This window comes from Enhydra lutris, unplaced genomic scaffold (genome assembly GCF_002288905.1).
Source record: "Enhydra lutris kenyoni isolate GAN:26980312 unplaced genomic scaffold, ASM228890v2 scaffoldscaffold2, whole genome shotgun sequence".
NCBI classification, from domain to species: domain Eukaryota; kingdom Metazoa; phylum Chordata; class Mammalia; order Carnivora; family Mustelidae; genus Enhydra; species Enhydra lutris.
In genome coordinates, this window is record NW_019154086.1 from 66398772 (window position 1) to 66420951 (window position 22180).

At 33.7% G+C, this 22180-nt stretch overlaps 1 protein-coding gene across 3 annotated transcripts in view; it reads right to left on the bottom strand.

Moving 5' to 3' along the window:
• Positions 1–319: 319 nt before the first annotated feature.
• LOC111148097 (TBC1 domain family member 23) overlaps positions 320–22180 on the bottom strand; it is a 62116-nt gene continuing 40255 nt past the window's right edge. For 2 of the 3 annotated variants that reach the window (XM_022504502.1, XM_022504520.1), the window contains 9 exons: positions 20176–20346; positions 17552–17594; positions 15506–15615; positions 12070–12209; positions 10594–10638; positions 7005–7093; positions 4754–4889; positions 2829–3023; positions 320–1983 (listed from right to left, as the gene is read on the bottom strand). In XM_022504502.1, the coding sequence (XP_022360210.1) occupies positions 1902–1983; positions 2829–3023; positions 4754–4889; positions 7005–7093; positions 10594–10638; positions 12070–12209; positions 15506–15615; positions 17552–17594; positions 20176–20346 (1011 nt within the window). In that variant the 3' untranslated portion in view covers positions 320–1901. The remainder of the gene's footprint in view (positions 1984–2828; positions 3024–4753; positions 4890–7004; positions 7094–10593; positions 10639–12069; positions 12210–15505; positions 15616–17551; positions 17595–20175; positions 20347–22180) is intronic. The other variant, XM_022504511.1, reaches the window with a different exon arrangement.

Sequence of the window (22180 nt, forward strand, 5' to 3'; positions counted from 1 at the left end):
GACATGTGTTTTCATTTGATTTATGACTAGTAACTGCGGTGTTAACTGCAGATAAGGAAACTAAAGTTTAGGGAGGTTAAGTAGGTCAAGACAGAAATTTATTACATGTGGAATTTCATGTCATTAAACTACCTCTTTCCTCCTTCCCCATACAGATGAGCTGAAATAGAAATCTAATACTTTCAATCCTAAAACTTGAACATTAAATTCCACTGAAAGGATAGCCGTCAATTTTCTAATTTTGTGTTACCAACAGAGATTTACAAAATGGGGAGCGGGAGGGGAGAAAAACATCGTAAGAGAGTCATTAAGAACAAAGTTATGAGCAAATTGTACTGGTTTATTTACAATTGTAATTTATAAACAGTAACACAAACATCTTTACATTAATATTATGAAAAAAGTCCCATGGCTGAAATGGGCAAAAAATGGAGACTTCAAGGCATTTCTAAAGGGGGTGGGCGCCAAAGAAAAAAAGAAAAATGCAATACAACCGTTGTGGGTAGAGTTATAAATATCAAGTACTGCACCAGGTGCAATTTCATGCAAATGTCTTCAACCACTCAAGTAAACGGTTTTTATTTAGATATTAGAATAAAATATCTTGAACTATGTTGCCTGTTATTCACTTGATTTCCAATAACTGGCTATAAACAGAGTACATCTAAATATTTCTCCTATCAACCCCTTAGAGATAATCCATTACATTTTAGGACATGGTAAATTGTTAGGATTTGCTAGTTCCCAAAAAGATTTTATAAGGAGTCATTCCATAGCCCCAAACATGTTCCCGGATTTTCTCTCACCAAAGGTGTCTAATATAGACCTCAATAAATTAAACTGAGAAAGCTGCAAAATGAAGCAGATCACTTTTTAGTTTTGTCATATTAAAAAATAAAAAGAGTTTCAAACCACCGGAACTTTAGCAAGAGAAGACCAAAACCAAAGAAGAGAAAAAAAATTCAGAAAGAGATGATAAAACAACTGTACTTTATATAGCTCTTATTATCTGGCTTTCATGTAAGTGGACACTAGTGCGGTCACAGACCATAACCTCAGTAAGGATAAATCAACGTGTGTACAACACCTGTTCTGAAATATCCTAAATCAAATATCCCACTTGTAATAAAGACCAATGACATTTTTACAGGTACAATTCTTGTCCCCACAATGTTTATTTTAATCTTAGTATGCCTACCTACTTATTATTATACTTTTAACTGCTCCTTAGAAACCATTAGGATGAAGTTTAGTATGTGAAGCACCCAGTGTTCAAATCATTAGCTAATGATGCAAAAAATGATTTAGATACTGATGCTTCACATTTCACTAACTGGACTGCATTTCTGAGTTGGCTGGAATCTTCATCCACTTCATTTAAGAGATTTCACTTTTTTTAAAGGACAGAAACAGCAAGCTATTAATCTATGTAATACTCTCAGTTTCTGATACTGCTCAGTGGATAAACTAAATGTAGCAATTAAAGGGGTCTCTTCAGCTAATTCTATCTCTAATTTTCATTGAAGACATTGCAAGTATATATGTGTATGGGTCTTTTTAAATCTGAAAGTGATACATGTTCCCTTTTTAAAACACAGCTCTTCAAAACAGAACTGCATTCTGCACCCTTAGTTCCTAAGGGCAAAGGGTCAGTTACTTCAAAGTCATTTAATAACTGACCTTTATAAATCATTTTACAAAACTGAAAATGCAAAAGAAAATTTAAGAAAAATTTTAACTGTCCAGAAATTGATTATAATAATTCACACATACTTAGACCTGCAATTCAAGCACCCCCATGAGCAAATGAAAGGTCCTCAGTTAGTATTCAATCAGGAAAATATGTCCTTGTTTCTTTCTCTTGGTTGCCTTCATTTCTTTTGAAGTAATTCTCTTTTATATTAACTTTCCAAAGCATCCAAAACTTTCATGATCTGTTGTTTTATGGCTTTGGTAGCATCTCCTGCATTTGGAATCAAATACCTGTTGGTGGGGAGAGGGGAATATACATATATATTAATATAAATTGCTTTCACTCCAGGACTCAGATTAGATGTCACTTCCAGTGGGAAGCCTTCCTAACCTACAAAGAAGCAGACACATCCTGATATTTACCATAACTTATCCAATACACACTCGAAAGCACATTTTGAAAGAAAGAAAATCTAAATGTCAAGGCTAGGTGATTTTTCATATAGTGTATAGCCAGATGTAATGAACCACACATCAGGAGTCAGAAAGGCTATATTTGGTCTGATCACAAGCTAGGTGTGAAGATCTGCAAGTCATTCAACTCCTCTGGGGTTCACATTTTTAAAGGATTATAAAGATGGTTTAGTTTTGAGATCAGTGTGGTCCTACAGCCCTTGGTGCCAGTACATGAACTGTTTGTCACTGGTCCACATTAAGACAAGGAGGAGCTTATACCAGATTGTAAATTAAATATACGACACAGCACACTGCTTGATTGCTGACACATTTTCAAAGCAAGAATTTTTTGATGAAAGAAAACAGAAACACTGACTTATATTCTGAAACAAGCTTCCTACCTGTTTACAAACCAGCATTTAGTGCAGCAATGGTACAGATTACTTAAAAGACTCTTCTGACAAAAAGTTTATGAAATTAGCTGTGGCACTCACTGGAACCACGTGCTGATTAGCCACATATGACTAAAGATACAGAAGAAAAAAATCAGCAAAGAATGCTGATAAAAGTGGCTCTAGTATGCTAGTCCACCACCTATTCCCCCAAATAGAGAAACAAACTATGTTTAATAATGAACTAATTCAACAATTCAGATAACATCATCCTAAAAAAAATCTTACCTTTCGATTGCCAAGATTTCTATTCCTGAAGCACTGCTGTTTCCATACTTGAAGGTAATTAGCTCAGGATGTTTTTTTTTAGATGTAATTTTAACTACAGAATTTAGTGCTTGTCGAGACTGTATATAAGCCAATCCTTTCCGTGAAAGAATCTCCCTTAAACAGTACATGTGTGTTGCAGTAACCAACAGATGACTTGAGAGGGGAAAAAAACATTAAAAAACAAAAAGAATTTTAAAGAAATGTCATGCAAAACAGCTGTTAACACAATAAAAAATATTCAATCCAGATGAAATTACTTTTGAATTAAAGAATATAGACAAAGGATCACCTAAGAACAAAAAGGTACCCAGTAACATTTTTAAGTTCCCTTTAATTGTATGAAAAATTAGTATTTTATTAACAGAAAATCCTGTTAACTATTTAAAAGCACGTTTTATATTTTATATAATAAAAACTACAATACAATTAGAAATCATTAAAATAATATTTTTAGAATCTACTCTGCATGATATATGGAAGATAGTACTTTTCAAACTTTCCCAGAGTTACTGTCTATATTCATAAACTATTCTCATTCACTATACTACAGTATATACTCTACACTGAAGACCGCTAAGCAGTAGTTGGGCTGCCTTACATGTTTTATAATATTCTGTAAGTGGATCTTGAACACAGAATGGGCATAGAATTATTGTGTCTCAGCTTGTGTCCCCCTCTTTGTGTCTCAGTTCATTTCTTATAGGGATATACTCATATACTTTTGTGTAATACAATAAGACTAGTATCGGACAAGTCCAGAATGCAGGACATTCTGCAGAATAAATGGCCTAGCCTCAGGATTCATTCATAGAGCAAAGGGGAGGTGGTGATAAGGGTAGTGGTACTGTTGGACATGGCATGAGACTAAAGCGATTAATGGGCAAATGCAATGTGTGGACCATGACTAGATCCTGGATCGGGAAGAGAAAAAACAAAGACTATAAAAGGTGCTGTGGGGGTACTCTGAAAAATCTGAGTGTGAACTGTATGTTGAATGATGCTCATTTTAAGGTTTTTGAAGAGTTATAATGCTCATATTCTTGTGTGACTTATGCTGAAGCATTTAGGGTAAAGTGTCATATCTGTAAGATTCTTCTGAATGGCTTGACAAAAGAGAACTGTGTATATTCTTGTGTCTATATATAGATAAAAAATGGAAAGATGGGGCAGTGCAAAAAGAAATTAAAATCCGATAAACCTGGGGCACCTGGGTGGCTCATCGGGTTAAAGCCTCTGCCTTCGGCTCAGGTCATGATCCCAGGGTCCTGGGATGGAGCCCCACATCGGGCTCTCTGCTCGGCGGGGAGCCTGCTTCCCCCTCTCTCTCTCTGCCTGTCTCTATGCCTACTTGTGATCTCTGTCTGTCAAATAAATAAATAAAATCTTTAAAAAAAAAAAAAAAATCTGATGAACCTAAGAGAAGAATCCTATTCCACCATCTATTCCCCCAAATAGAGAAAACAAACTATAAAGATGTTCAATGTACTGTTCCTTCAACTTTTTTGCTTAAAAATTTCAAAATAAAAAATACATAAGAAATATTCTTAAAATCAAGAGGTGCCTAGGTGGCTCAGTCAGTTAAGTGTAAGCTTTAGGCTCAGGTCATAATCTCCGGGTCCTGGGATCAAGCCCTGTATTGGGCTCCCTGCTCGGTGGGGAGCCTGCTTTTCCCTCTCCCGCTGCACCTCCCCCACTTGTACACACTCTCTCTCAAATAAATTCTTTTAAGAAAAAGAAAAGAAAAATAAAAATCAGGACATATAATACAAGTTGACAAAGTGAAATTATATCTTATACTTGCATAAAGAAAATTTCTTTTGCAGTTGTTTTTTTATTAACTAAATTTAATTTTACTTCAGCAGAAGGCATTTTTTAAAAAGTACCTAGGAAACATGTGTCCACTTTCTTTAACTTCTTTACAAGGAAAATGATGCTTGACATCTGGCTTGTTTATCCAAGTCTGGATGTTTACAACCTCTTTTCTGTCATCATCTGACATTGAAGAGCTATCAATTTCATCTACAGAGAATTGAAAGCATTAAAAGTGGGAATTACCAGTTTTAAAAATGAGACATTTCTTAACAGCCTGAAAAAGATTTCAATATTTCAAACATACATTTTGAAAAACAAAACAATTCTAATCCCGCTACTGTATTTCCTTATGCCACTGGCATAATACAGAAATACTATTTTCAAACATTAGGCCACACAGTAAGAAAGTCAGGTGAAAATACTAAGAATACACTTGTAACACTGTGTGTCAACTATACTTCAATAAAAAATAAATAACGTAAATAAATTTTTAAAAGACAACTATCTGAGGAATTTCAAAACTTTTGCTTTATGTAACATGACTCTAATCTATGTCTAGACCCTAGAGAGATGGCTGAACTGTCCAATAATAAGCACCTATCTTGAAGGCAAAGATGGCAGAGTTCCTTTTCTCTTGCTGGTTTTGATTTTAAGAAAAACAACAAGAAAATCCATCCTCGGATAAATAAAAATCTCTTTAGTCTTTTATCCTTTTTCATGCAGAATTGTAAGACATTCTAATTATTTTGTTTTTCTAATTTAACAAAGGGGAATTATAGTCACTAGTGTTACTAGTGTTAATAATTACAAATGTTCCTCCCTTTTAAAGAAATACTTCAAAATATAAAGAGACATAATAAAAAAGGAAATTTCATATATCTATACACTTTCAGCCTAAATAAAAAGTAGAACCCTTATATATATCTCCCCATTCTCATTCCTCTCCCTTGTCCACTAAGAAACAGTGATTATCGGTTATGGTTCCATTCTTGCCTTTAATCATACATGAATATCCTCAAACAATATACAGTAGTGTTTTGCACTTTAAGAAACATTTATATAAATAGCAGACTGTTTGACCGTATTCTTCCACAACACTTCTTCACTCCCAACACTGTAAAATTTATCCATGTTGATACACAGAGCTCTAGTTTTCTCATTTTCATTACTGTGCAATTTTCCATAATAAAAATATATGTGCAAATACATGACACATGAAAATATACCATAATTTATTCATCCATATGCCTCTCAGAGGAATGAAAATAGTTGAAATGAAAACTGTTAATAAAAGAAGAAATACTCAGGGAGAGCTAGAGACTGATAAATAACAAGAAGATAGCAACAAAAAGAGGGGCAAAATTAAAAAGAAACAATTAGAAATAGCACACAGAAAATTTCATTTACCTTAATGTAAGTTTTTGGGAAGGTGATTCTATAATATTTATTAAACTGTCAAATGTGGTTCCCTATAATCTAACAATCTTCCTGCTCAGAATATACCCTCTGTATATACTTACAAAAGTTCATATAGCTCTATGTATAAAAATATCTATTGTCATTTGAGACAAAAAAAAAGGAAAACTATCAATGTGAATTGTGAGAAAAATGATTAAATAGATTATGGTATGCTTACAATGGTGGAATACGGGCTAAGATGGAAAATACGCAACATGTATTACTAAACAGAAAAAGCAAGATGAAATTTGAGAGGTTTTTTCCTCTTATTTTGTACATTTACTGTTTTATTTTTCCTAACCCAATACACATAGTAATATTAATATGATTACTTAACCACCGTAATCTTGGCAGCAGTATTATGAACCAAAGTAATAAATTATTTTTAAAATATAAAGACAACCACAGAGAATGATACATTTCCTTGGCACAATATCCCCATCTTGTGGCCCTTTAGGATACTGCCTCCAATTCTCTTCCCAGATGACTCAATTTTGGAATTCCCTGATTTTAGACCCACAACTCTCAGTCTCCTAGATGGATGGATCAAGGAGATTTAAATCAAATCCCATGGGCTTGAATACTATTTCAACACTGTTAATTTCCAGGTCATCACCGGTTTATTAGACCTCCTCTCTCTTGCGCTAAGGACTCCTATAATCCACTGCCTACTCACCATTTCTGCTTGAATTTTAACAGGCATAACTTAAGATGTCTAAAGCCAAACTCAGTAGAAAAACTACAGACTCTCCAATCTAGAGAATTTTTTTTTTTTAAAGCCGTTGTTGGCTAGCCCCAGAACACTCTCTCTAATCACTGCTAGTGCCTGCGAAAAGCATCTACAGATAAGTGTTATTACTACACCTGTGTCGTATTCTTCTTCATCCCCAATGCTGAAAACAGGCTTTACACCACGGTAAGGCTTGCCCACTCTGTCACTGCTGCTCACATGCCTATATTCAAAGAATTTTAGAAGGGAAATCATCACTTAAGTAATTACCAAAGATTTTCACCAAGTATCATATGAATATTTAAACACAATGTACATATTCTTTGTCCTTAGCCCCCATATATCATGCTATTTAGAATAGTTATGTTAGGGAAACTCTAACAAGGTAAGGAAAATATGTTAGCAAAAGTGGCATTGTGTCTTAATAGACTGAACGCTTTCGATCTGTAAAACTAAAAAAAAAAAAAAGGTTAATATTTATATTAAAATCAGTGCTTAGATCTGTGTAACCTTAGAGAAGTCATTTAACCTCTCTGTGATTCTGTTTTCATATCTCCAAAACAGTAATAACAACAATATCTACCCTTCAGGGTTACTGTGAGAATTAAATCAGTTAATATTTTGTAAAGCTCTTAGAACAATGCCTGGCATATAGCAAGTGCTATGCACATCTGTTAGAGAAAACAGATTATGGAACCAAATATTCAAATTCCAGGAAAGTGTTAAGTTTTCCTCATTTGGAAGTAAATACCTTAGGATTCTTCCTCCCATTTTTTTTTTTTAATCATAGTTTCAGTTGTACAACATTGTGACTGACAAATTTTATACATTACCCAATGCTCACATTATAATACTCCCATTTTTTTATTACTGTTACTTTTGTTTTAAAAGAAACATGCTACTTCTTTTACACAAATGTAAATAAACCATAAAAATTAATCTTTCTTTTTCAAGTAGCAGAAGCATAAAGAACACGTAAACTCAAACTTGATTAGTTTTGCAAGAAGAATGACCTCTCTTTTTAATATAAAAATTTATACCTCAGTACTTTTTAGGTAATCTCAAACAAACCAAAAAAAAAAATTAAAATATTTTAACAAAGTACATGCTCCTGGGGAAAAAGCATTATATTATTTGTAAGATAAATGTTCCATCGAGATTACCTACCATAAAAGAAAAACTGCCTTTTTTTGGGTCATATATCAAGAGGTAGTCCAGTATGGAAAAAATTCAAGTTACATGTCTTTACTCAATCTTAGAATTCAATTTTTCCAGAATATAGAGGTCAAATCTGTATTTTAAATAATTTCTTAATACAGATCTTGAATAAAAAATCTTATCATGATCCAATTTTATTGAAATAGGCTTAAATCTATTTCTCCCAAAATAACTTTCTTCAACAGAAACCTCATTAGAAAAATCAACTGATAGCTGAACATGTAACACTCTTTGGTAATTACAAATTAATCATACATAGTAGACAGTTTAAATTAAATCATAAATCATTTGATTTTAGGCTAAAACATATCTAATATAAAATTATTCATTATCCATTAAACTATGCTCATTAGAGAAAATGAAATAAGTAAACAACTACGAAACATAGACTGAGTTTTCTTATAAAAGACAAAGACAATATAGCTTTGTCTAAAAATACTTCAGTGCCATCTAGATTATAAAATTGTTTGAGATTATTATTGGTTCTCTCCTGATAGTAAAACATAATTAAACAGACATAACACAGAAACAAAGATGTTTACAGTAGATGCTTAATCCAGAAGGCAAGTATAAATAAAGCAAAAATCAAAAATAAATAGGAGGGGGTGGAGCCTGGCTGACTCAATCAGTAGATGTGACTGGATCTCAGGGTTGCGAGTTTAAGCCCCACCTTGGATATAGAACCTACTTAAAATAAAAAAAAAAAGTTTTAAAGCTATTCATTATTGATCTAGTTTTATAATACAATGCATTTTTTATAAATCTTGTTTATAAAGATTACTGAAATAGTTCTTAACAAACTGGCTAAAAATTAATGGAATTCAATGGCTGGACTCTTTAAAAAGCAGTATACTTACACATTTTTAGCTGAAATAATAACAAAAACATCTGTAACATAGTATGGCTAGGTTTCAATTTATTTACTGTGCTCAGAAGAAACCCAGTTCTTTCTAATTTTCACTAAATTCTGTCTTCGAAATAGATATATTTGTCTGTAGACCAAAGAAGATCATTTAAATTTTTAAAAACTTAAGAATTTGGGAGAAAACTTGGTAGTTAAAATAGACTAATTCAATGGTCCTATAACAAGAGAAGGTAGAAAGATGATTCACAAATAGCTTATAATTTTAAATGAAGCAACTACTTTTAAAATAGTCTCAGATAAAACTGTAATAGAAGCTCTAAAACTGGCACTGCCAGGAACAGTCACGGTAAATAAAAACTCTTTCCACAAGTTAGGAGTAAACTACTACTTTTAAAAATGCTACTTCTAGTTACCGAAAATATTAAAATGACAAAAAAAAAGTCAACTCCATTATTCCAAAGCTTAACTTATATTTAAAATACAACTAGAGGGGTGCCTGGGTGGCTCAGTCAGTTGGGATGCCGACTCTTGATTACAGCTCAGGTCATAGTCTCAGGGTTCTGCGATCAAGCCCTGAGTCAGGCTCTGCATTCAGTTGGGAGTCTGCTTGAGGATTCTATCTCTCCCCCACCACCCCATTCCCCTCACTCGTATGCTCTAAAATAAATAAATAAATAAATCTTAAAATACAACTAGAGTTTCTTTTAAAATGTCCATAGATATTGCTGTAATTGATACTCTAAACTGCAGAAAAATTCTGTGGGTATAAAAACTGTAAAGCCATATAAAAGTATGAAGTTATTAAAGTTCTTCTGTGCATCCTAACTGAAGATCCAGTAGATTTTTTAACTTTACACCTGCATCTTATTGGAGCAGAGAAGAGATGGATTTATACATTAACATGTACCGCATGACCTAATTTCTTTCATGGAAAACCAAAGAACTGTGGTTCTTCAGAACTGATTTATATATGTTTATTCACCAAACTAAATACACATATCTAATTTTAAAAATATTTCTTAAAAAGATTATAAAATTACGTAACAAGGGGCGCCTGGGTGGCTCAGGTCATGATCCCGGGGTCCTGGGATAGAGCCCTGCATCAGGCTCTCTGCTCAGCAGGGAGCCTGTTTCCTCCTCTCTCTCTGCCTGCCTCTCTGCCTACTTGTAATCTCTGTCAAATAAATAAATAAATCTTTTGAAAAAATTACATAACAAACCTGAACTAATAATTTTGAATCATGACATGTGCCTTCTCTCAGTAATATTCTCTAGATTTAGGGCAGGAGATGGAAGCATATGATTTCCAAAGCTACCACCCTGCTCACTCTGAGACTAAGTATTTCCCTTGTTTCACCTTCCTCTCTTTCAGAATAAAAGTTCATGGATTTAAATGTACTTGATTTTTATCTGAGGAATGGGACATACAAAGCAGCATGCAAGGAAAAAAAAAAATGATCAAGCAAAAAACAAATACAGCTCAATCAAAATCACACACTCCTAAAAGCAGAGTAAGAAAAGTTTAGCATTTTAAACAGCTGCATGAAATTTTAGCTAACAGTGTGAGGCTTATAGAGAGCATGAGGCATGCTAAAAAGGAAAAGGATGGTCCCAGAAAGCTGCTCTACTCATTGGCTTACCGCTCTGTACATGCTCTGTCTGGCCAAGGAAGATTGAAAGACATTCTATAGCAAATTGAGGCAGAGGACAGAACAAAATGATTATTAAAAACACAATGGCTTTAAAACAAAATATAGTATAATCACTTTTTCTAGCCCTGAGCATACATTATAAAGAAAACGTTTTGATCATCCCAAGTACAAAGAAAAATAAAGAAAAACTAGTTTCAAAGGATTTTTTTTAAAAACACAGACAATAGTCTTTTCAAGTTATCATTATCAATTATCATTAGTTCATTTTTTAAAAAGTTTTTATGTTCATGCTATAAAATTTTAGCAATAGTACTCTAGTTCAGAATGCACTAACTTTAAAGTAAAAAAGTTACAGGCTTTTGAGAACAATTTTAATGAGCAAAAAAGACTCTTAGGCTTGATAAAACACTTAAATATTATTTATCAGTGGACCATTTTAGATAGGCACAGTTTTTTGGATTTGTGAAAATAACCTATTCACTTCTTTGCTATTAAAGGAAACAATGTACTTTTGTATGCATATGTGCTATAATTAAAAAGTGGCAAATAATAAATTTCTGACATTCAATTCTTAAAGTCAAATACTTCAACTTTCCTAGGATACTGCACAGAAGACATGAGACTGAAATGAAATAATGCACTTTCCAGATCAGGCTTGCTTAGCAACAAATTCTGTGTTGGAATTATTAGGTTAGTTTTGAACTGCAGGAATAAGAAAAATCAACCAGACTACTATTGGAGGAAAAAACACTGAGGACTCTACAGTTCCAGTAAGAAGCATTAAAACACACATTCAGAAACTTATCATTTGTTAGCTAAACCCTTCATTTGTAACTCATGGGAAAACAGGGGTCACTTATAGTCTGTGAACACAAAATCTATGAAGATCTAAACACTTAACCTAAGAAAATGGGTTTCTGGGATGCCTGGTAGGCTCAGCTGGTAGAGCAGCTAATTCTCAACACTGGGGCTGTTGAGCTTGAGCTCCACATTGGCTGTAGAGATTACTTAAAAAATAATTAATTTTAAAAAAAGAAAGAAGGAAAATGGGTTTTTGCTTTACTTGACATGACCAAATTTTCTAGGTTATAAATTCCTAGAGAAGAGGAGGCTCCTGTTTTGAGATTACTGCATTTAGCAGATAGTTCCCATCCATCTGACATGTGGGAAACAGCTACTACATAAAGTGTAATACATATAATAGCATCTTAATATTTTTTTAATGAACCGCATAAAGGGGCAGTACCATTATCTGAGTTTTATTCTGATCAGGAGAGAGAAATAATAATAGTCAAATTTCACAGCAATAAAGAACATCTCTGTCATTATAATGAAAACTGAAATTATCTAATTAAAAATTATACTTTATGATTCTTCTAGAACACATTCAATTCAACTAGCACTTACTGTAAGACACATTTCTTTAGCTACCCATCATAAACTCATACCATATAAGCAACTCACCGGTCCACAGGAGTTGATGTATTCTCAATAAAACTGATAACTTTTTCCCTGACATTAACAGACTTTGTCTTCAAAGCAACAGTCATTTTATTTACCAGTGATTTCATTCCTCTATCATTTGAGCCATTAGAAGATTCACCCTGAAAACAAAAACGAAAACAAAAACAAAACCTTACTGATAAATTAACTGCTCTCCTAATGATTAGCAGAGACATTACTGCTAAAGGTTATCTAGATGTTATGGACTAAATTGTGTCCATATGTTAAAGTTCATTCTAGTACACCTCAGAAAATGTATGCAGAGATAGGGCCTTTAGAAGCAATTTAAGGTTAAACGAGGTCATATATAAATCAATATGACTAGTGTCCTTATAGGAAGAGGGGGAGACATCAGGGATGCACAAACACAGAAAAAAGGCCATGTGCATCCAGACAGACAAGAAGGCAGTCATGGGCAACCCAGAGAGAGAAGCCTGAGGAGTAATCAAATCTGCCAATCCTTTGATCCTAGACCTGCAGCCTCCAGAACCGTAAGAAAATTAACTTCTTTTAAAATTAACTTCTTTTAAGTTTAAGCAAACTACTTGGTTGTATTTTGTTATGACAGCCCTAACAGACTGATATACTAGATAAAACAATTTTAGGGACAGGAATTAGAAATAGAAAAATGAGGCTATATGTTGCATATATAAGTGTATAAAGTCTGAGACTACCTTCGTTATTCAGTAAGAAAGTTATCGACCTTTTCTTAACTTCAATTATACCATAAAAATAATCAAAAGTACCATCAGGATATCATTCATGTGGCTAAATTTTTAAACATTTATTCCTTATAAATTTTTGCTGTTTAAATATTTTCACTTAGGCCTTTAATTTCTCAAGAAAAATTATTTTTATGTACCTAATGTAATAGGTGTGAGTGTAATTCTTAAACTGTTTAACGAAATTGCTCCATATTCCCTAAAGAGCTAGTTGGCAAGAGATGTCAGAAGTGTGCCCATCTTTTGCCTATTAATTACTCTTTAGAACTTAAGGAAATAGAAAGTGCACTAGGATTTAGGTATTATTAGATGGAAAATTATATAGATTTTAAAAAAAAGAAATGCTTTTAAATAAGCATTTAATTTTTTTGAAGTTTTTCTTTTAATTACAGTTAGTTAACATATAGTATAACGTAAGATTCTGATGGTGGGGCGCCTGGGTGGCATAGTCAGTTAAGTGTCTACCTTCAGCTCAGGTCATGATCCCAAGGTCCTGGGATGAGCCCTGTGTCACCATCATTGGGCTCCTCTGCTCAGTGGGGAGCCTGTTTCTCCTTCTCCCTATGCCCTTCCCCCTCCCTCAAATATATATACATTTGAAGGAAGTATTTCAAAATACGAAAATACGAATAGCAGTTATTTTTCTTTATACTTTTCAAATTTACATATGTTGCTAAAATGAACATGCGTCATTTCAATTTTTAAGAGAAAGAAGTCATTAAATAACACAAAAACCATATTTCTATTTCCATATCTAAATTTGAAACCAAACTAAACTGATGATGGAAATTAAATTCTTTGGTACTTTTTAATACACTATATAACATCTTCAAGAGGGTATGTGCTATGGTGAGTGCTGTGAATTGTGTAAGACTGATGATTCACAGAACTGTACCCTTGAAACAAATAATATATTATGTTAATTAAAAAAATTTTTTTTTAAAGTTTCTTTAAGGTCTCAATCTTTATTTTTCATATCTGAAAACAGGAACTTGAACAGAATTACTATCCAACACTGTGGATGGCAATATAAATTAGAATAATGGTTTTTTTTAGGGGGGCCTGGGTGGCTCAGTCAGTTAAGCATCTGCCTTCAGCTCAGGTCGTGACCTCAGGGTCCTGGGATCCAGCCCCACACTGGACTCCCTGCTCAGTGGGGAGTCTGCTTCTCTCTCTCTCCCTCTGCCCTTTCCCCTTCCCCCGCTCATACTCATGCTCACTCTCTTTCTCTCTCCCCCAAATAACTAGATAAAATCTTCCAAAAAAAAAAAAATTATGTTTTTTAAAGGCCAATCTGATGACAGTGTAGACTTCTAAGAATTCTGATATGTAATCTTCTGGTCGAGTTATTCTACTCCTAGGACTAAATAATCATGGCATATGTAAATATATTACTACAAAAATTAATTATAATAGTGTTTATAACACAAAAAGACTAAAAGCAACATAAATATTCAAAAATAGGGGACTAACTGAATAAATTATAATACAGCCATTCAGTGGAACACTATTTAGTTATTCAAAATAAAAACAGAAAATGTTTATTAAATAAATGGTGATCTCACGTGAAGAGCTCTTAGATACCTAGAGGATTAAGTTGAAAACAAATTTCAGAGGTTTATCTGCTAATAATTTGACAATAATATGATTTAACCTATATGGCTAAAGATAAATGGTAATTAATCATCCAGATATAATTTTATAATAACTGCTATTAAATACGTGACACATACAACACAATACATACACTTGCACATTTAATCCTCACATCACCATGAAGAAAGTTGTGTTATTATCATCTCAACTGCATAGATAGAGAAACCAGAGCTGAAAAGATCTTGCTGGAGATCATGATGAATGTAAGTTCTGGAGATAAAACCTGAACATCAAGTTAAGTCAGACTGATAAACCTAAGCTAGTAATAATCATAACCTGTATTGCAGTTTCCTTTTATTTCTGTTTTAAAGAATGATCATTAGGTAAATGTGAACTATTACTGAAAATATGTAATGACATCTAATCCAACTGACATAAAATATTTTTGAAAGAGCACAAAGACTTACTGTGCAAATATTTCTGAAGAAGCACAGAAAAGTGAAAAGTAAATTTACCCACTACAGCAAAACCTTGTAGTAGTAACATACATCTTTATAACTAAAAATCAAATATAATGGGATTCACAATCAGTTCTTGTCTCCTTCCGACCAGCCCATTCTCAAATGTGGGTGGACTGAAGTTATAATCATGTAAATTTGTGTTGGGAAGGGGTACAGATATGGTCTGCAGGAGATGTGACCATAAGCCTCAGTATTCTTTTGGCTCACATTAATTGGGAGATTCCTAGAACCAGATCACTTGGGAGTCCCAGCTAGTCACAGGACTCAGTATTATCTCCACCAATATTTAAGCTGAAGCAGAAAATTGTCACTACATGATAACATACTACACCTGGATAGGGAGAAATCTGAATTCAGCAGGTGGATCTCCAGAACTCTGGCTAGTTTAGATGTGCAGGCCTGTTCCATCCTTACATTAACCCTGCAATAACGACTCCTCTAAACTCTATGTGTTTGAAATATTTTGACCCCATTTCTGTTATGGTGAGGGTTTAACACTTAGTCACCTTTTCTGGCCATTCACCCAAATCTGGTGACATATTCTACATATATACTTACATCAATAGAAGAATTGATGCTGCTCCTTGAGCCTGAGGTACTAGCAATCCAATGGCCATATCCATTTTCTGGTCCATCCACATTTATGTCTGCCAGGTGCTGCTGCAGTGCTTAAGATAAACAAGAAGGAAAAAAAAAAAAACAGCTCACATACCAACCCCCCTTTAGAAAGATTCTTTACCAGAGAATTTAACAAACATGTCATAGCTGAATGAAAGAGGATCCAAAGATTTAATTACAGGTACTTTTTTCTGTACCTCAGGAAAGGAATGAAGGACTCTGAGCCAGAGAAAGCCTTCTTCCTCTCCTTCTAAAGCCCTCTGAACAACTACAGTTTCTCATAATTGACCTTAAAGATGGCAGTAACTATATACAGACTTGATGTTTTCCTCTTTGGAACAGAATATTTTAAGTATTAAGAGATAATCTCAGCAACATTTTTATGACATAAAGGATTAAAAGAAAATCTATGGTGGCTTTTGTTCTATCATAGACATCTAATTAATCTTTCCCACAGTAAAGAATGCATTAATTGCCATGGAGAGATTCTTGAAAAAGAAATAATCCATAATTAGAAAAAAGCTTCTAAAACCTAAACTATACTATAAAAGACTGCATCTCAGGGAGGCTGGTGGCTCAGGTGATAAGCATCTGCCTCTGACTCAGGTCATGACCTCAGGATCCTGGGACTGAGTCTGGCCATCAGGCTTCCTGCTCAGTGGGGAAGAAATCTGCTGCTTCCTCCGCCCTTCATCCTGCTTTCATGTGCTCTTTCTCTTAAATAAATAAAAAAAATTTTTAAGAAAAATAAAAGACTGCTTTTCAGATACTTTTGATAATAAGCTTAATAACCAAGTTCTGTATCATGCTGTCAAAATTCCTAATAAATCACACTGGGGCTAAGGCCAATACTTGTTTAACACTACTTATTAAAATACCCCTTTTGTAGATCACTGTGTAAACCCCAAAGGATGTTAGTTATCAGGCCATTATATGTAGGAAATCATCATAATCCTTGCTAATATCACCAAAGATCAAAGGAAAGAAACCCTAACCTATCATATTCCAAGTTATAACACAAGATTACATTAGGTCAAAAGTTAATCCTTATGAGGCTCTCATGATTCAAGCTCATGACTCTACTACTCAACAAATATTAATTTGATTTTACTATTAAAGGCTCTTTATTTCTTATTTGAAATATATTTGACCTATAATACTGTATAAATTCCAAGTATACAACACGTTTGGTTTATATATTATATTATGATTTCCATTTCAGCAATAGTTAGCACCTCTATCCCATCATATAATTACCCTTTCTTTTTCATGGTGGCAATAATTAAGATTTAGTCTTTTGGCAAGTTTGATTATTATAATACAGTATTATTGTCTATGTTCACTATACTTACAGTACTCCAGGACTTATTTATCTACTAGTCACAAGGTTGTACCCTTAAATAACATCAACTGTAAAAAAGACAGGCTCTTTTACCCTGACTTAATCCTTCACAAATTCTCAAATCTCTGCCTGCAGAGATTTTGGCAATTATTTTACTATCCTGGATTACCAAATATTAGTCTGAAGATTTGAAAATATCAGTTTATTTCCTTTATTCCCTTCCATTCCATATTTTTTTAGCTAATAATTTCAAGTAGCTCAAAAATGAAATAAAAACATAACAAAAAGGAGAGTACGAAAAGTATTCCTCCTACCTTTGTTTCCCAGTCCTATCCATTCCACCTTCTCCATGAAGACAAATGATGTAGACAGTTTTTCTCACATCTTTATAAAATTACTTTCTACAAATACAAGCTCATTAAACATATCTACCGAAATAAACTTCCATTAAATATTTGCTCATTTCAAGTGTCTATCGTGTTTGTCTGTTATCTGTATGTCCTGCTTGCCTTGCCTTTTCTGAAAATATAGAATAACTGAAGAGAGAGTTTATGCACTAATTAATTTGGTCACTACAAATCAGGTCTGGTGATAGAACTGCCTCTGAAAAGCGGAGGCAAAGCGATTAATAATTAAAACCTTACCCATAAATCCTCCACTGGCGATACTCACATATTCTTTGTTTTTCTGTAACAAAAAACCAAAACTTAAATTATTCCAAAATGTAATTTAATTAAAACCTCTCATAGTCCTATAAACATTTACAAATGTAATATGAAGTTATACATTAGATTTCTGGACTTTTTCTTTTCTTTGACATTTTGGAAGCTGACAAAAAGATAAATATACATTTAACTTAAATATTGTAAGGTCTGGTGTTAAGGTGGAAAGAAGGGGACAACTTCATAGCTACTACCAAGACTATGATTTTATTTGTATTCTAGTTCCAATAATATAATAAAGAGTCAAACCAAAACCACTTAAATTATATTTTTGGATATAATTAGCAAAGTTTTTAAAAGCTTTTAAAATACGTTGTGTCCTTCATAAAAAAGAAATAAACAATATTAGAGCTAATTATGAATAAGAAATAACAGAATGTTACCATTTTACAAACTACTATAAAAATTAATGGATCTAGGGGCACCTGGGTGGCTCAGTGGGTTAAAGCCTCCGCCTTCAGCTCAGGTCATGATCCCAGGGTCCTGGGATCGAGCCCTGCATTGGGCTCTCTGCTCAGCGGAGAGCCTGCTTCTCCCTCCTCTCTCTCTGCCTGCCTCTCTGCCTACTTGTGATTTCTGTCTGCCATATAAACAAATAAAATCTTTTTAAAAAAATTAATGGATCTAATAAACAATGGCAAAGAAAGAAGAAGACATAAAGAAAAGAGATATCGGGGCGCCTGGGTGGCTCAATCAGTTAAGCGCCTGCCTTCAGCTCGGGTCATGATCCCAGGGTCCTGGGATAGAGCCCCACGTCAGGTTCCCTACTCAGCAGGGAGTCTGCTTCTCACTCTCCCTCTGCTCCTCCCCCTGCTTGTATTCTCTCTCTGGAATAAGTAAAATCTTAAAAAAAAAAAGAGGAAGAGAGAGAGAGAGGTATCTGGGCAGTATGTCCCTCCTGAGGAAAACTCAGACCACCCAGGACTTCCTGTCCCCAACCAAGTCTCTAGATCTAACTACCAACGTAGAGGGAACACCAAGGGCAGAACCTGATAAACAACACCATGTGAATGCAGCAGCAAAACCTGAATGTGGGAAACTCTCTGTAAGATAAAGCAACCGGTTTTTCCAACAACCCAGCAAGCAAAAATATTAGGAAAGAGGAACTATAAATTAAAAGAGACTTAAAAGATGTCAACCAAGGGGCACGTGGGTGGCTCAGTTGGTTAAGCAACTGCCTTCAGCTCAGGTCATGATTTTGGGGTCCTGGGATTAAGACCCATATCAGGCTCCCCCTGCTCAGTGGGGTGCCTGCTTCTCCCTCTCCCTCTGCCTGCCATTCCCCCTGCTTGTGCTGTCAAATAAATAAATAAAATTGTAAAAAAAAAAAAAAATGTTAACCAAGTGCAACATCTTGTCTTGGGTCCTGGGAAAATCAGGGAAACATGAACAAGAGTTAGATTTTTAATAATAAAGTGTAATAATGTATGTCAGTATAAAGAGTGTATAGGGTTCAATTCTACCTACTTTTGAATTTGCTTGAAATTTTCCATAATAAAAGTTAGGGAAAAAATTTCTAAAACCACATCAAGAACTTGCATTATAAAAAAGAAGTTCACAGTATTTCAAATTCTTGCCATGTGACAGGTCTTACAATATACAGTTTATACCAGAGTATTTTTAAAACAGGCTAATTAAACTTGTAAGTAAAATGTCTGAGTTGCTATTTTTGTTTTTGTGTAAATTTCTAAAGATCTCTCCATTAATAAGGTATAAAATTATCTTACCATCTCCTTCCCCCAAATACCATGTTCATTTGCTGATTTTTGTCTTTCAAGGATTCTTTCTTTTAGACTTATTTTCTCAAACCAAATTCCCAGTAAAATATAACATGAACAGAATAGGATCCAAATTGAGTGGCTAATGCAACTAGCCTATGGTCTTCCTGATTCCATAGTTCAGGGTCATAAAAAATGAAGACTTTAATGTATAAGCTATCAAAGAATACCTAATAAACAACTATTTTTATAAAGAAAGAGCCATCACTGAGTGTATCTTTGTAAAGATAGAGGAACAGGTTACATAAAATCACTAATACAAATTAGCTGTGCTGAAGACAACGTTCGAACACAAAAAGGAAAGGTGGCTATATATAATAAATAAATATATGTATATTCTGTTTCAGAGTAAAGATACTAAAATGAAATACATAGTTACTGTAAAAAATACTAGAGAATGAACAGACATAAAGAGCAACACAACAGAATAATCCAGAAATAGATCCTGATGCACTGAGGAATTCAGTGTATTAAAAAGGTGGTATTTCAAATTGATAAGCACAACTGGGTAGCTTTCTGGGAAAAAAAAGATTTTTTTTTCCTACCTCACTTATTATATGAAAATAAATTCCATATGATTCAAGATCTTAACACAAAAAATAAATCACACAAGCATGTAAGAAGACACGCAAGACACAAAACCTATAAGCTATAAAGAAAAACTACGTATAAATTTGACAATGCAGAGAACAGTATAAAATTACCCATAAGAACTTCTTAAAGGTGATAGCAATAACCAAACAAAACTGAAAAAATTTGTCAGCATACCTGTAAAAAGTGTGCCAGGACCATGTTCATATACATGTCTTCTTCCTCTCTACCACTGCCCATAAAACAGAGGTGCTCCCCACCAGCAATGGAGCCGGACTCGATGGACTGCTTCTGTGCTTCCAGCAAAGATTTTACCGACTGTGCAAACTCAGATGGATTCTGGAGCATCTAGACAATTTTTTAAAAACTAAAAATGTGGCAAAACAGTATTGGACAAACATTTCCAAATTTGAAATATTTTTCCAGGGAAAAAAAAACTTAAATAGCTACCATAGAAACAAAGGAATAAAGGCTCTTATAAATAAAACTGCTGGGATAAGAGAAAAGAAATGTATATAAAGGTACCTATAATACACTAGAACAAAAGTTGAAAATTCACAGAAAGATTAAACATGCAAAGAAAGTATTCTAAGAAAAAATGTTTTTGTTGTTTCTTAAACAAGCTATGGTGTCATTAGGTATGATGACAAGAAAAGTTTAACATTGAGTGGAAGGGTCCATAACTAAAAACAATACATTAAAATAAGGTATATTTTTTAGTTTCCACTTATATGACGAACGATGTATTTCTTAGAAAAGATAGTCAGAAATAGGAGAAACCATTTTTATCAGCACTACTCTAAGTTCTAGAGACAAGAGGATGAAAAATATTAATCTCTTTTCTTCAAGGAAACAAATGTAACAATAACCGCAAAAATCTGTTAAAACTCTTATAATAGGGCTATATAAAAAGCACAGTGAAAATCCAACAGAAAAATGGACAAACCAAAGAAAAGCAATTTGTAAAGCAAAATACAAATAAACAGTACACTTACAAAAAGATGCTCAATATCACTTACAATTACCACTGTTTTTTACCTGTCATTCTTGTAAAGTAAAATATAATTGGTAATGTTCTATAATGCAACAGTATGGAACATTCTCATCTACAGCTGTAAAGTGTAACCTGGTTCAGTCTCTTTAAAGGATGATAAAGCATTAATATTTTACATACACCCTTCAAACCGATGGTTCTACTTTTGGAAGCCTATTTTACAGAAATATTTGCACAAGTTCACAAAACATATATGAGTATCTAACTACAGCATTGTTTACTACAAGAAAACTGAAAATAACCCAAATACATATCAACTGGGCAATAAATGACAGTATATTTGTACCGTGGTTCACTATACAGTCATTGCCTGTCTGGCTCAGTCATTGTGTGTAACGCTTGATCGTGCGGTTGTGAGTTTCAGCTCCGCGTTGGGCATAGAGCTTACTTTAAAATGTGGGGATATTAAAAGAATGTACTTAAATGGAAAGACCTCTAAGAAATAGTTTGCTGAAAAAGCAAGTGAACAGTTAAGTGAAACATCAAATGAAAAAAATGTAAACAAGAAATATATAAATATATATTAAGAGGCCTGGAAGATTAAACAAGCCGGTAATAATTAACTCTAGAGATATTCTTTCGAGTTTTTGAAGAAAAAAATCAAATATTCATGAATCACTTGAGCAAAATTTTAAAGAAGCATAAATGAAGGACCATCTAACTCCTCCTAGACAAATCAAGGATGAGAAAGGTTCAGGGTTCACTTTCAGGATGCAAACCAAGCTTGATCACCTTCCTTACTTAAAGCACTCAAAACTGTCTGAGTTGTTCTACCTCTATTTTCCATTAAGTTTCCTTTCAACACCACCTACATTATCACCTTTTTCAGATGAGATGGGAAGAAGGGCAGATCACATAGTTAGCAAAAAGGGTTACACCTCTTTCGGTCTTCTCCATCCCTGAGGCTCTTATAACCAAGAACAGTTTAAGTGATGTCTATCCCACTCTAAGTATTTCCGACAATATTTAATATTTACTTCATCTACTCTTTTAATTAAAGTGACCCTTGAAAAGCAATTTTAACAAGTGAGCACTGATAGGCCAGATACTACTCTCATTAAATATTAGTTTATTATATGCATAAATATTCATAATGAGAAAAAGGCTTATAGTAAAAAGTTTTAAAAC